The sequence below is a fragment of the Neoarius graeffei genome, chromosome 13 (assembly GCF_027579695.1).
Source record: "Neoarius graeffei isolate fNeoGra1 chromosome 13, fNeoGra1.pri, whole genome shotgun sequence".
NCBI classification, from domain to species: domain Eukaryota; kingdom Metazoa; phylum Chordata; class Actinopteri; order Siluriformes; family Ariidae; genus Neoarius; species Neoarius graeffei.
Window position 1 is genome coordinate 71,110,725 of NC_083581.1, and position 14,863 is coordinate 71,125,587.

Sequence of the window (14,863 nt, forward strand, 5' to 3'; positions counted from 1 at the left end):
TTTCGCATTTCTCAGGAGAATAACATTAATTTTACATCACGGATAGCCATAGCGACAGTGTTCACAGCAAAAGCGAGTTTTACTACCCTGAGGAAAAAGAAATAAAAGAAAACATTTCAGGAGAAAGCTAAAAACCTCTAACTGCTGCTAACGCCGAGCAAAAACATGGCTGAATCCTGAATGACTCCTATTTGTATAAATAGGGGACTACATAGGTGGCAAAATGTAGTTTTTTTTTCCTGCCATGGAAGTGCGCTTGTATACCGAGGAGGAAGCCATTTGCATTACAGCCGTGAATGAGGATTCAAAATAGCATTAATTTTATAGCATGGATAGCGATAACGACAGTCTTCACAGCGAAAGCGAGTTTTACTACCCTGAGGAAGACAAAATAAAAGAAAACATTTCAGGAGAAAGCTAAAAACCTCTAACTGTTGCTAATGCCAAGCAAAAACATGGCTGAATCCTGAATGACTCCTATTTGTATAAATAGGGGACTACATAGGTGGCAAAATGTAGTTTTTCTCCTGCCATGGAAGTGCACTTGTATACCGAGGAGAAAGCCATTTGCATTACAGCCATGAATGAGGATTCAAAATGGTGGCTCGACTCTGTTTTCCCTTTCGGGCGCTCTCGTTTTCTGTTAGAATTTGATAAAGAAAAAAATAAATATATTATTTACCAGCTTAAGGTCGGTCCGTATGGTGAAATACCGTGACCTCGGCCTTGAATACTGACCTCGGCCCAGAGGGCCTCGCTCAGTACTTTCAAGATCTCGGTCACAGTATTTCACGATACGGACCTCCCAGCTGGTATATGTATGAATAAACTGTGTCTTTTCTTGTTGCTGGTTTCTGTTCCTTTAATATGCATCTTGCCCTGGATACACGGTGTAAATGGTTGTAAATTTTTACAGTAAATTATTGGCAGCAGAGTGACTCAAAGCCTTAACCACTGAGTCACCACAACTAGCTCAAGTAGCTTGCATTGATTCAGCTTCCTACACTATTGAATTAACTCGCACTGAAAGATTGTTCCACCACCAAACTGCCATGGTCGGGTCCTTGAGCAAGATCCGCAACCTTCAGCCCAGAGTGAGTTCATCTCTCTCTCTGTCCTGTCTCTTCTCTCCGTCTGTCTCTCTCTGTCGAGTTACATGTCAATCCTGAGACACCAGTGATGCTGACCTGTTCTGTTCTCCAGACCTGCTTGATCCATCCTGATGCCCTACTTCTGACTGGAGTCTCATCAAATCGCTCCTGTGGAGGACGGCCCCATATGGACAGTCGAAAGTCGCACTTGGAAGCTGGCTCTGGACACTTACAGTAATACATTTATGGCTGAGGACTACAACTAACATGATAATTTTAGGACCGCAGTTGTCATGAACAGTTTTGCACTCAAGTTTCCATCAATGAACAGTTTATAACTTCAACGAAACTGACTTCATGTTAAAACTATAATGAATTTCCTGGTTACACAGTTATACTTTATGACTATACAGGACACTATTATAGTAGCAAGTTATTTATAATCACGCTATCTGTTATCACCCAGATGAGGATGGGTTCCCGTTTGAGTCTGGTTCCTCTCGAGGTTTCTTCCTCGTGTCGTCTGAGGGAGTTTTTCCTTCCCACCTTTGCCACAGACTTGCTCACTGAGGATAAATTAGGGATAAAATTACCTCATGTTTAAAGTCTTTAATTTTCTGTAAAGCTGCTTTGCGACAATGTCTGTTGTTAAAAGCGCTATACGAATAAACTCGACTTGACTTGTATCCTGAAATAATTGGAAGTTGCTTCTTTTTAAAAGCATCAGCCAAATGAGCAGTGTTATTTTATATCTTCTTTGTCAGCGTTCTGCCTGATAGCAGGTCCACTCTGACCACTTCAGCCATCAAACTTTCTAGGGAAGAATTACAGTAGTGGTTTCCCGTTGCCTTCTACTGGATTATTATAGGGGTTTTCTCCTCTCAACCATTCACACACACATTCACTATGGACAATTTAAAGTAGCCAGTGAACCTAACCGCATGTCTTTGGACTGTGGGGGAAACCGGAGCACCCGGAGGAAACCCACACTGACACGGGGAGAACGTGCAAACTCCACACAGAAGGGCCCTCATTGGCCACTGGGCTTGAACCCAGAACCTTCTTGCTGTGAGGCAACAGTGCTAACCACAGCACCATGTAAGATGTTACAATACTTTACTGTTAATGTTTTACAGTTGTTTAATGTAAACTTTACAGCCATGTTTTTTTAACAATAGTTTACCTTTCATATGACACCCAAATACATAAATGTACCATTATTATTATTATTTTGTTGTTATATAATGCTACAAAGGGTATACAGGAATACAGTTTAGTACCACTGAACTTTCATGACAAAAACACTTCCATCCATCCATCCATTATCCGTAACCGCTTTATCCTGTACAAGGGTCACGGGCAAACTGGAGCCTATCCCAGCTGACTATGGGCGAGAGGCGGGGTACACCCTGGACAAGTTGCCAGATCGTTGCAGGACTGACACATAGAGACAAACAACCACTCACACACCTTCACATTCACACCTACGGTCAATTTAGAGCCACCAATTAACCTAACCTGCATGTCTTTGGACTGTAGGGGAAACCGGAGCACCCGGACGAAACCCATGCAGGCATGGGGAGAACATGCAAACTCCATACAGAAAGGCCCTTGTCAGCCACTGGGCTTGAACCCAGAACCTTCTTGCTGTGAGGCGACAGTGCTAACCATGGCACCATGTAAGATGTTACAATACTTTATTGTCAGTGTTTTACAGTTGTTTAAAGTAAACTTTACAGCCATGTTTTTTTAACAGTAGTTTACTTTTAAAATGACACCCAAATACATAAATGTACCATTATTATTATTATATTATTATTATTATTATTATTATTTTGTTGTTGTATAAAGATACAAAGGGGGTACAAAGGGGATACAGGAATACAGTTTAATCCCAAGTGTACAACATTGAACTTGATCTGTCTTGTGCTCCAAATATCTGTATCTGGATTTAAACTCAAACTGGACATGGCCTAAAGCACAAAGTATGTGTGGGTTCTTTTTTTCTTTTTTTTTTAATTAAATCTGAACCCAACCACTATATCCTCAGGAACACAATGGAAAAAAATCCTATAGGTCCAAATGCCAGCACTGTCATCATGGTGTGTGATTTCTGGCTCTGACAATTCCTCAACCTCATCTATATCGCGTGAGTTCATACTGATCTCATTTCTTCACCCGTCCAGTGTGTTCTGGGTTGGGTTCCTTTCCTAGGGTTTCTTAGCTAAGTAAGTACAGCCAGCTAGCCACTCCTCTGCTGCAATGCTGTTGGTCATGGAGTAGCCAGTGAACCTAACTTCATGTCTTTGGACTGTAGGGGAAACCAGAGAGCCTGGAGGAAACCCATGCAGACATGAGGAGAACATGCAAACTCCACACAGAAAGGCCCTTGTCGGCTGCTGGGCTCAAACCCAGAACCTTCTTGCTTCTTACAGTGTTAACCACAGCACCATGTAAGATGTTACAATACTTTACTGTCAATGTTTTACAGTTGTTTCAAGTAAACTTTACAGACATGTTTTTTTAACCTTTAAAATGACACCCAAGTACATAAATGTACCAGGATTATCATCCATCCATCCATCCATCATCTGTAGCCGCTTATCCTGTCCTACAGGGTCGCAGGCAAGCTGGGTGAGAGGCAGAGTACACCCTGGACAAGTCACCAGGTTATCGCAGGGGTGACATACAGAGACAAACAGACATTCACACACCTTCACATTCACACCTGTGGTCAATTTAGAGCCACTAATTAACCTAACGGCATGTCTTTGGGAAAACCAGAGCACCTGGACAAAACCCATGCAGACACGGGGAGAACATCATGCAAACTCCACACAGAAAGGCCTTCACCGGCCACGAACCCAGGACCTTCTTGCTGTGAAGCGACAGTGCACCGCCACCTAGAATTATTATTATTATTATGGTGATGATGTCTAAAGATACAAAAGGGATATAGGAATACAGTTTAGTCCCAAGTGTACAGCACTGAACTTTAATTAAATGACTTAGAAACAGGCGGCATGGTAGTGTAGTGGTTAGCGCTGTTGCCTCACAGCAAGAAGGTCCTGGGTTCGAGCCCAGCGGCCGACGAGGGCCTTTCTGTGCGGAGTTTGCATGTTGTCCGCGTGGGTTTCCCCTACAGTCCAAAGACATGCAGGTTAGGCTAATTGGTGGCTCGAAATTGACCGTAGGTGTGAATGATTGTCTGTGTGTCAGCCCTGCAATGATCTGGTGACTTGTCCAGGGTAGGGTGCATCAGTTGCCCCCTAAAAATGAAAAGTTCCTCCGATCATGATGCATTTTTATGTTCCTTTTGGTAAGAAAACACACTGGGTGAAATCTTTTGACAAAATTCAAGAGTTTAATGGTGGCACCAGGAGCTCAAAGTTATGGAAAAAGCTGCTATTTTATGACTTTTACAGTATGACAAAATTTCGATCACTTTTCATGAAACATTATGGCACCTTATAGAGTATACCAAATATCTTAGATACACATTTTTAGTACATATTCTAAATATATTATCAAGCACAGTTTGAGTTTTAGCAGTTCATCGAATCATTGTTCAACTACTTTTAAACAATACAAATGTATTATGAACCACATTAATGCTTCTCAATCCCTTGCAAAGGTTCTTAACATGATCTCTGGGTCACAAGAAATCAATAAATGGAGTCCAACATTGTGATTCAAACCTTACGCGAAAACATAAAATAAGCGTTTTTTGGGCCCAGAGCATTTTTTAAGGATTTTCCACTAGGAGACCAACTGGTCTGGGCAATACAATCACAGGCCCCAGAGTCCATGCGGCTGCACCGCTGCGGCATATTCTGTGATCAAAATGGTTCACCAATCACCATACAGACAAACACACTACAGTGACTACACAGCTATCAAGAGCAATTACCAAGCACAATAATGTTATGTCAAAGACACTCAAAGTTACACAGTAATGACATCGGATTCTGACATCAGCCATCTCAGTAGTTTTGTTTTTCTTAACCAACATGATCTTGTGTGTATATCTTATAACATAGATCTTTGTTTTCCTTGTTAAATGTATACTTACATGGTACTTGGTTAATTAATTGCAACTGATTGAACCAAATGATAAGACATACACTACCGTTCAAAAGTTTGGGGTCACTTTGAAATGTCCTTATTTTTGAAAGAAAAGCACTGTTCTTTTCAATGAAGGTCACTTTAAACTAATCAGAAATCCACTGTATACATTGCTAATGTGGTAAATGACTATTCTAGCTGCAAATATCTGGTTTTTGGTGCAATATCTCCATAGGTGTATAGAGGCCCATTTCCAGCAACTCTCACTCCAGTGTTCTAATGGTACAATGTGTTTGCTCATTGCCTCAGAAGGCTAATGGATGATTAGAAAACCCTTGTACAATCATGTTAGCACAGCTGAAAACAGTTGAGCTCTTTAGAGAAGCTATAAAACTGACCTTCCTTTGAGCAGATTGAGTTTCTGGAGCATCACATTTGTGGGGTCGATTAAATGCTCAAAATGGCCAGAAAAATATGTCTTGACTATATTTTCTATTCATTTTACAACTTATGGTGGGAAATAAAAGTGTGACTTTTCATGGAAAACACAAAATTGTCTGGGTGACCCCAAACTTTTGAACGGTGGTGTAACTTGGTTTAAAATTTGGTCTCCCAGTGAAGCTGGTTTGGCATTGACTAGGAGACCAAATCTGGCCATTGGGAGACCATTTGTTTGGGACACCCAAACAAAAATGCATCAGATTTTATGAAAGTGAGGGCAACTGATGCACCCTAGTCCAGGGTGTACCCCGCCTCTCGCCCTGGGGTAGGTTCCAGCTTGCCTGTGACCCTGTAGGACAGGATAAGGATACAGATAATGGATGGATGGATGGATGGATGGATGGATGGATGACTTAGAAAGAATGAATGAATGAATGAATGAATGATCAGTGAGCCCATTTGGTCTCCCAGTAACTATGTTAAAAAATGCTCTGTTTTTGGCAAAAAAAAAAAAAATGAACCTCATGGTGCCACCATTAGACTTTTGAATATGGTCAAACAATTTTACAGGATGTCTTTATTGGTGAAAAGGAACACCCAAACAAAAATGCATCAGATTTTATGAAAGTGAGGGCAACTGATGCACCCTAGTCCAGGGTGTACCCCGCCTCTCGCCCTGGGGTAGGTTCCAGCTTGCCTGCGACCCTGTAGGACAGGATAAGGATACAGATAATGGATGGATGGATGGATGGATGGATGGATGGATGACTTAGAAAGAATGAAAGAATGAATGAATGAATGAATGATCAGTGAGCCTATAAGAGTAGGGTATTATTCAGATGAGGTCTTTGGGTTGCGACAGTGGAGCGGAGGCGCGTGTGGACAGCGCGCAGGAAGGGAGGGGGCGGTCCTGCCCTGTCCTGTCCTGTCCCGTCCTGTCCTGTCCCGTCCCGTCAGCTCACATAAGCATGCAGTCAGAACGGAGCTGTTTAAAAACGCTCGCGACACACCGGCAAATCCTCGGCACCAGCGCCGGCAAGAAGTTTGCACTTTCATTTCCAGCGCGTTCACCGACATCCTGGTGATCTCCATCTTGGTAGATTACTAAGGACGGCTGGAAGAGACTCGGTTTGTACGCGGAGCTGTCCAAGGTGCGGAGAACACGAACGATGAGGGATTCAGGATGAAACACCTGCAGCAGCTGTGCACACCTGTCCGTGGATGAAGAGGAGGCAGGTATAACTCAGAGTGTCTGATGTAAATGGAAGTGACTTAGGAGTCGTCCAGTATAGCTCGAGCATCACCTATCCAAGAAATTGCTTGGCATTTTAAGTGCTTTACGTAAACAAACAAACAAACAAACAAACAAACAAACAATGAGTCTGATCCGGCGCGCGGCTGAGTCTGGTTTATGATTTACAGTCCCCGTGCGTTGCTAATTTCGGCTCGCGGTGCAGTCGTGGAAAATCCTGCGTCGCGCTGAAATGCCAGGAAGTGCTTAGTGCTGCCGTTGCGCTCGCGCCGCGGAGTCCCCGGGCCGTCCTGAGCGCGCGCACCAAATGACGCCGGCTCCGCGCTTCGGCTTGCTGGCGGCTGCGTGCACGTGCGCGTGGCTGCTGGTGCACAGCTGCGGGCCCGGTCCGGGATACGGAGTGCGCACGAGGCCGCGCAGGCTCACACCGCTGGCCTACAAGCAGCACGTGCCCAACGTCTCTGAAAACAACCTGGGTGCGAGCGGCAGGGCCGAAGGGAAGATCACGCGCCACTCGGAACGTTTCAACGAGCTGGTGTGCAACTACAACCCTGACATCGACTTCAAAGACGAGGAGCGCACAAAAGCCGACCGCTTCATGACCAAGGTAACGGGGAAGCTGGAGAATGCTTCATGAACTACACTACCGTTCAAAAGTTTGGGGTCACCCAGACAATTCTGTGTTTTCCATGAAAAGTCACACTTTTATTTCCCACCATAAGTTGTAAAATGAATAGAAAATATAGTCGAGACATTTTTCTGGCCATTTTGAGCATTTAATCGACCCCACAAATGTGATGCTCCAGAAACTCAATCTGCTCAAAGGAAGGTCAGTTTTATAGCTTCTCTAAAGAGCTCAACTGTTTTCAGCTGTGCTAACATGATTGTACAAGGGTTTTCTAATCATCCATTAGCCTTCTGAGGCAATGAGCAAACACATTGTACCATTAGAACACTGGAGTGAGAGTTGCTGGAAATGGGCCTCTATACGCCTATGGAGATATTGCACCAAAAACCAGACATTTGCAGCTAGAATAGTCATTTAGCACATTAGCAATGTATAGAGTGGATTTCTGATTAGTTTAAAGTGATCTTCATTGAGGGCGGCACGGTGGTGTAGTGGTTAGCGCTGTCGCCTCACAGCAAGAAGGTCCTGGGTTCGAGCCCCGGGGCCGGCGAGGGCCTTTCTGTGTGGAGTTTGCATGTTCTCCGCGTGGGTTTCCTCCGGGTGCTCCGGTTTCCCCCACAGTCCAAAGACATGCAGGTTAGGTTAACTGGTGACTCTAAATTGACCGTGAATGTGAGTGTGAATGGTTGTCTGTGTCAGCCCTGTGATGACCTGGCGACTTGTCCAGGGTGTACCCCGCCTTTCGCCCGTAGTCAGCTGGGATAGGCTCCAGCTTGCCTGTGACCCTGTAGAAGGATAAAGCAGCTACAGATAATGAGATGAGATGAGATCTTCATTGAAAAGAACAGTGCTTTTCTTTCAAAAATAAGGACATTTCAAAGTGACCCCAAACTTTTGAACGGTAGTGCAAACTGCACTTCATCATTTATGTACAGTAGATCCATGCAGTTTCTCTCCCCCTCCCCCCAAGTAATCAATTGCACATTTGCTTCTTCATGAATGCATGTTTTTATTTCTAATTTTTCTTGAAAGAAAAAAAAACCTAGTGTATTTCAGTGAAATTTTAGCCTTAATGGTCTGTCAAGCTCGCTCACTCACTCACTCACTCACTCACTCACTCACTCACCTTGGAGTGATCCAGGATGCATGAGAGCACAGCACAATGACACTCCACTCTGTTATTCCCAAAACAATCTGGATCTTAATTAACATGGTTCGATGTTCAATATTTGTTTTTAATACACCAAGCCATGCTTTTCACATAAAATCACATAAAAACTGGATTAACAAGCGTATGCCCAGTATGCAGCCGTTCATTAATCTTTAACCGAGGTCTTTAGTGCTAAGAAATGATTAAATTCTTGTTTCCCTTCTTTGTTCATGGAATTAAAACAGTAGATGAAGCAGTGAACTTTGTGAAATGCACTGAACCAGAACAAATTCCTTGAATGATTATAAAAAGGTGCAAACTCATTACGGACTTCAACGTATCAGTGGAACAGTACACGGTTTTTCATTAATGTGTAAAATGGAAAATGGGTTAGTGGGAGTAAAAGAGATCTGTGACGCATTTCAGCTGTAGAATCATACTTTTGGGTCATTTGTTGCACGCTTTTACACAGTAACACAAGATATCAATCACAAAATAATATTTGGCCTTCTCGGGAGAGAATCGTTATTTGGGTCCTTCAAGTCATAGCTGGGACATTGAATTATTTGGATTACAAATTATGCGTATCCTGCTGAGTCACAGGTGCCGTTCTGATGCCAAGGCTCAGAGTTGGCGTATGTGTATGTATGCATGTGCCCTCTCCTTGTCCAGCACTGAAAGCTGTCCTTTGTGTATGTTTTGGTCGTTCTGCGGGGTTGTCTGTACAGAATTCCCGCCTGCTGAAGTAATGTCAGCATCGGAAAAGCCTCTATTGTAGTTCTGACAATGAAACGTCTCTGTCGAACCTCACTGCGAGAAAAATGGGCCTGGTTTGTTTTTCGCCTGGCTTAATTTCTCACTTTTCTCTGTCATATTCACAAATGCATGCCCAAACATTCCACCGATCTGCCCTCTCGCTCAGACCGGGTCTCGCCTTTTCTTCTCTGCTTGCCTTTTCTTGACCCCCTGTCTCTTTCACTTGCCCTTTCTCACTCCTTTTGAATGGTCTCAATATTCTCCATTGTAAAACATTACATTTCTCACGACAAACCACATTTTTTCCTGAAACGTTGCAAACCGAACCACAATTTGTGCATCTTGTAGAACAGATGGAAGCCAGAACAGAGTGTAATAACACCACCATTTGACTCACCATGTATAAAAGGCTGTGTGAAAATATTACTATCTTGTGAGAAGAAGAAAAAAAAAGTGACCTTGAATTTACTCTCTAGCATAGCTGAAGATGGCCAAAGAATGTCAGAGATTAGTTACAGTAGCTTTGTTTTGATTGTAAGAGGCATTTTTGGAGGGTGTTGTAGATGGCCTTTATCAGAGCTGAATGTACAGACAAAATTCTCCGATGTCAACCAGTGAAAAAAACCAAGGCAGAGAGACAAAACACGACCCAACGCTGTCGTGTTTAGTCTTTGTTCAACTTCAGCATGTTGTTGAAGGCAATGTGAAAGTGGCATCTGCCAAAAATCATGCCTAGGTGCGGTGGTTTCGTAGCTCTATTATTGTTCAACCCGTTTCTCTGAATAACATCTATGTTCCTTTTCCTCTGACAGCGTTGTAAGGATTGCCTCAATAAACTGGCCATTGCGGTTATGAACCAATGGCCAGGTGTCCGACTACGAGTGACCGAGGCCTGGGACGAGGACGATAATCATCCGTCTGGCTCTCTGCATTACGAGGGCCGTGCTGTGGACATAACCACCTCGGACAAGGACATAAAAAAGTATGGCCTCCTTGCTCAACTGGCTGTGGAGGCCGGGTTCGACTGGGTATACTACGAGTCCAAGTATCACGTGCACTGTTCTGTCAAAGCTGGTAAATCTCTTTCAATATGAATGAAGATTTTTAAATTTTTCGTGTTCGTGGGGTTCATATACATGGGTGACAAATTAAAGCAGTGTTGTAGTCGAGTTACTAAACCTCAAGTCCAAGTCCAGTCTTGAGTCCCCAGCGTTCAAGTCCAAGCCATTAAAGAAAATTTCGAGTCCAAGACTCCAACTGCACCATTTGACGGTGGCTGTTTCAGCGCCATTAACGTTAGTTTGTTCCTGAACATGACGTGATTCTCTTTATCAGGGAGTGTGAAGTATTCTGTCAGAGATGGTCAGGAGATGGATGTAAGTGCAGAAGGAGTGTTTATTAATACAAGTGAAGACAGGTAAACAATCCAAAATGGCAGGCAAAATCGTAAAACGGTGAAACAGGCAATAGGTCGAGCGAGGCACAAACAGGCTATCGTAGACTCAGCAGAACCAAAGACGAGAAACAGGAAATCAGGGATCAGGAAACCAAACGAGGAAATAAGGCTCGGTAACATGTCAGCAATGCAACTCAATACTTCGCAAAGTGAGTGAGTTTTCACAGTTTTTATATTGGCGTGCTGATTGCACCTTAATCCTGTGCAGGGGCGATTCAATTACAGTGCGTGCGTGAGAGTCTGCTTGGCGCGCGCGCGCGTGCTGTCTGGAGTGCACCCGAGAGTCTATCTGATGCACGCGCCAAGGCGCGCAGGTGTGACACTCTTGCGCGAAATTAGTACAAAAATTAATGTAGACATAAATATCTGATGCCAAATTATTATGGCATGTTACAAAAAATAAAGAAAAAATCTGAGTCCTCGTCTCCAATTTACGAGCCCGAATGCAGTTAACGCACGAGTCCAAGTCATCAGTGCTCGAGTCCAAGTCAAGCCACGAGTTCTTAAAATTAGGGTACGAGCCGGACTCGAGTCCGAGTCCTGGGCTTGAGTACTACGAACCTGAATTAAAGGAAAAAAACAACAACATAAAGTGTCTTAGGAAGGTGTCAAGCCACTACAGTCAGCCATAACAGCTTGACCTTGACTTGACACGTCTCTGAAACGCTACTGGAGGGATGAACATCCTCCCTTCTGGCGCCGTTTTGATGATGGTGATAGAGAACCGCCAAAACCTTCCATAGTTGTTCAATTGGATTGAGATCTACTGTAGTGACTGTGAAAAATCCATCCATAGCATCTGATTAACATAGTTTTCATACTCGTCAAAATATTTAGTGAGTCCTTATGGCCTGGAGATGGGGATGGGGTCATCCTGAAAGAGACCACTCCTATCAGGATAGAAAAGTTTCCTCGTTCAGTCAGAAGGACTTGGTACCGTATAGATTTGCAGTGACGCGTCCCTCTAAGTAGCCAAGCCATCCCATAGCATAACAGAAACACTGTTTTTACTTTCAATTGTCATCTGTCTGCATATCATTTCGTAATGTCCATTACATTGTTGTACATATTGTACATTATTGCTGTTGCTCTGCTTCTCTATTTCCCAGATCACTCTGTTGCAGTGGAGAAAGGAGGCTGTTTCTCAGCTTCAGCACTCGTGACTGTAGCTGAAGGAGTCCAAAAGCCTATGTCTCATCTGCAGCCTGGAGACTCAGTGCTTGCTTTGTCCGAGTCCGGTGGCATGATCTTCAGCCGTGTCCTCCTCTTCCTCCATTTGGACGCTGAGCACAGGTCCACTTTCTTGATTCTCAGCACAGAAAATGGGAATAGACTCACAATTACACCCCATCACCTCATCTTCATGGCTCCCAACCTCAAGTTATTCTATCATGAGTACTCTGCAAGCTTTGCTAGTCAAGTCACAACGGGATCCTACGTACTCGTTTGTGGAAGGGATGGTCATGTGCATCCTTCCAAAATAGTTTCTGTCTCACAGGAAGAAAGAATCGGGGTTTACGCTCCTCTGACGGAACACGGCAATCTGTTTGTGGATGGTGTGCTGGCATCCAGCTACGCGTCTATACAGGACCAGAGGCTGGCACACTGGGCATTTGGGCCTCTTCGCTTCTTGGTTGGACTGTCACAAGTATTCATGGCAGTGAATCCAGTGACAGTGATGACGCAAGGTGCTGCTGAGGTTCAGATTCGTTCCGGAGGACGTATGAACGTGATAAATAACAGTTCGGGTGTAAATCGCAATGCAATGAACAAAACGCACAGCACATGTTTAAAAGAACATCGTTCTAAGCTATATTTTGATTGTCTGGATGGCACACAAGTAGGGGTTCACTGGTATGCCAGGCTGCTATGTACGATTGCTCAGATTTTCTGCAAACCGCATTTTGGCACTCAAGATCCACGACAGGAGATAGCAACGACATCTTTCTGTTAGGGTCAGATAATTCTAACCAAATAAAGGCAACTTATCACCCCAAACAAACAAACAAACAAACCAAACTACAAATTATAATGAACTGATACAGTGGTGCTTAAAAGTTTGTGAACCCTTTAGAATTTTTTATATTTCTGCATAAACATGACCTAAAACATCATCAGATTTTCACACAAGTCCTAAAAGTAGATAAAGAGAACCCAGTTAAACAAAGGAGACAAAAATATTATACCTGGTCATTTATTTATTTATTGAGGAAAATGATCCAATATTACATATCTGTGAGTGGCAAAAGTATGTGAACCTCTAGGATTAGCAGTTAATTTGAAGGTGAAATTAGAGTCAGGTGTTTTCAATCAATGGGATGGCAATCAGGTGTGAGTGGGCACCCTGTTTTATTTAAAGAACAGGGATCTATCAAAGTCTGATCTTCACAACACATGTTTGTGGAAGTGCATCATGGCACGAACAAAGGAGATTTCTGAGCACTTCAGAAAAAGCGTTGTTGATGCTCATCAGGCTGGAAAAGGTTACAAAAGCATCTCTAAAGAGTTTGGACTCCACCAATCCACAGTCAGACAGATTGTGTACAAATGGAGGAAATTCAAGACCATTGTTACCCTCCCCAGGAGTGGTCGACCAACAAAGATCACTCCAAGAGCAAGGCGTGTAATAGTCGGCGAGGTCACAAAGGACCCCAGGGTAACTTCTAAGCAACTGAAGGCCTCTCTCACATTGGCTAATGTTAATGTTCATGAGTTCACATACTTTTGCCACTCACAGATATGTAATATTGGATCATTTTCCTCAATAAATAAATGACCAAGTATAATATTTTTTGTCTCATTTGTTTAACTGGGTTCTCTTTATCTACTTTTAGGACTTGTGTGAAAATCTGATGTTTTAGGTCATATTTATGCAGAAATAGAAAAAATTCTAAAGGGTTCACAAACTTTCAAGCACCATTGTATGTAAATGTTGTAGTATTAATTCCCTTCACTGTACAATTACATATTTTGTTGTGGTCATTCATAGATTTGAAGTACACTGTACAGCATAATAATGGTTGTTATTTGACTGTGGCACATGTTAATATCAGATTCAGAGTAAACAATTTTATATAGAAGAGGGAATATTTTTATACTTTTGGATTTATAATATATATATATACGTATATATATATATATAAACATTTTCAAGATATAGTAATTAATCTCATGACTTCATGTCTTTTTTTACACCTGTCCTTGAGACTGATAAATCATGTGTTTGATGCTATGCTAATGTTCCATGGGTTGCATTGGCTGATGCAACTTTTCAAAAATACAACAGGGCTTTGTTATATTTGTTAGCCGTCCTTTGTTAGTGTCCTGCTACAAATGTCTCACTTTGGAGTCCTGGAGTAACTGGCAGGCCAGTTATAATAATAATAATAATAATAATAATAATTCACACTTAATCCTGGAGCAGGATCCTGTTCTGTAGGGCATTTCTGATTTTTTTTTTTTAATCATCATGAAAATTTAGACAGTCCCTATGCATTTCTTCTATTTTCGCACAAATATAAGATTAAATAAAACATAAAAGCCTTCACAGCCTTAAACAAGAATTGTTCTAGAATAGTTTGTTGAAAAATAAACTGCGAATGAAATGGGCATTTTTGATGCTTGATATTTGAGTCTAGAATTTGGTAAATTTATGGATATTTTGAAGCATCTGTCTAATCTGTCTCCTTTTTTTTGTCTTCTTCCATTTCTCTGTGATCATACTAATCTTCTCCATTGTTAATTTTGTATTTTAGAAGAATTAACAAGGTCCAGACAGCCACATGTGTCAGAACATTTCTAAAAAGTTCAGCTCTTGGAAATGTTTTTATTTTGGACTCCTTTCCAGCCTAATGATGATATTTTGCACCCCCTTGTGGGCAATATGTGCATTACAAAGCGTCTTTAGCTGATCATGCTCATGATAACGTCTCTGCTTATTAAAAAAAAAAAGAAAATCTAAAATATTTATTACACATTTTAGATGTGCTAATTATGTAACTGAATTTGAATCTTAAAGTAGTGG

The 14,863-nt window shown here is 42.4% G+C and overlaps 1 protein-coding gene across 1 annotated transcript; it reads left to right on the forward strand.

Annotated features, from left to right (window-relative positions):
• The first annotated feature begins 6,585 nt into the window (after window positions 1–6,585).
• dhh (desert hedgehog signaling molecule) lies at window positions 6,586–12,863 on the forward strand. Its single transcript, XM_060936994.1, has 3 exons — window positions 6,586–7,456; window positions 10,196–10,457; window positions 11,949–12,863. The coding sequence occupies exons 1-3, from the start codon at window positions 7,157–7,159 to the stop codon at window positions 12,791–12,793; spliced, it is 1,407 nt and encodes a 468-aa protein (XP_060792977.1). The 5' UTR covers window positions 6,586–7,156; the 3' UTR covers window positions 12,794–12,863.
• Window positions 12,864–14,863: the final 2,000 nt, after the last annotated feature.

Excerpts from the sequence above, each read along its gene's own strand:
- dhh (XM_060936994.1), top strand. The coding sequence starts at position 7,157 with ATGACGCCGGCTCCGCGCTTCGGCTTGCTGGCGGCTGCGTGCACGTGC. Across the intron at positions 7,457-10,195 it reads CCGACCGCTTCATGACCAAG|CGTTGTAAGGATTGCCTCAA; the intron begins GTAACGGGGAAG and ends TTCCTCTGACAG. Across the intron at positions 10,458-11,948 it reads GCACTGTTCTGTCAAAGCTG|ATCACTCTGTTGCAGTGGAG; the intron begins GTAAATCTCTTT and ends TCTATTTCCCAG.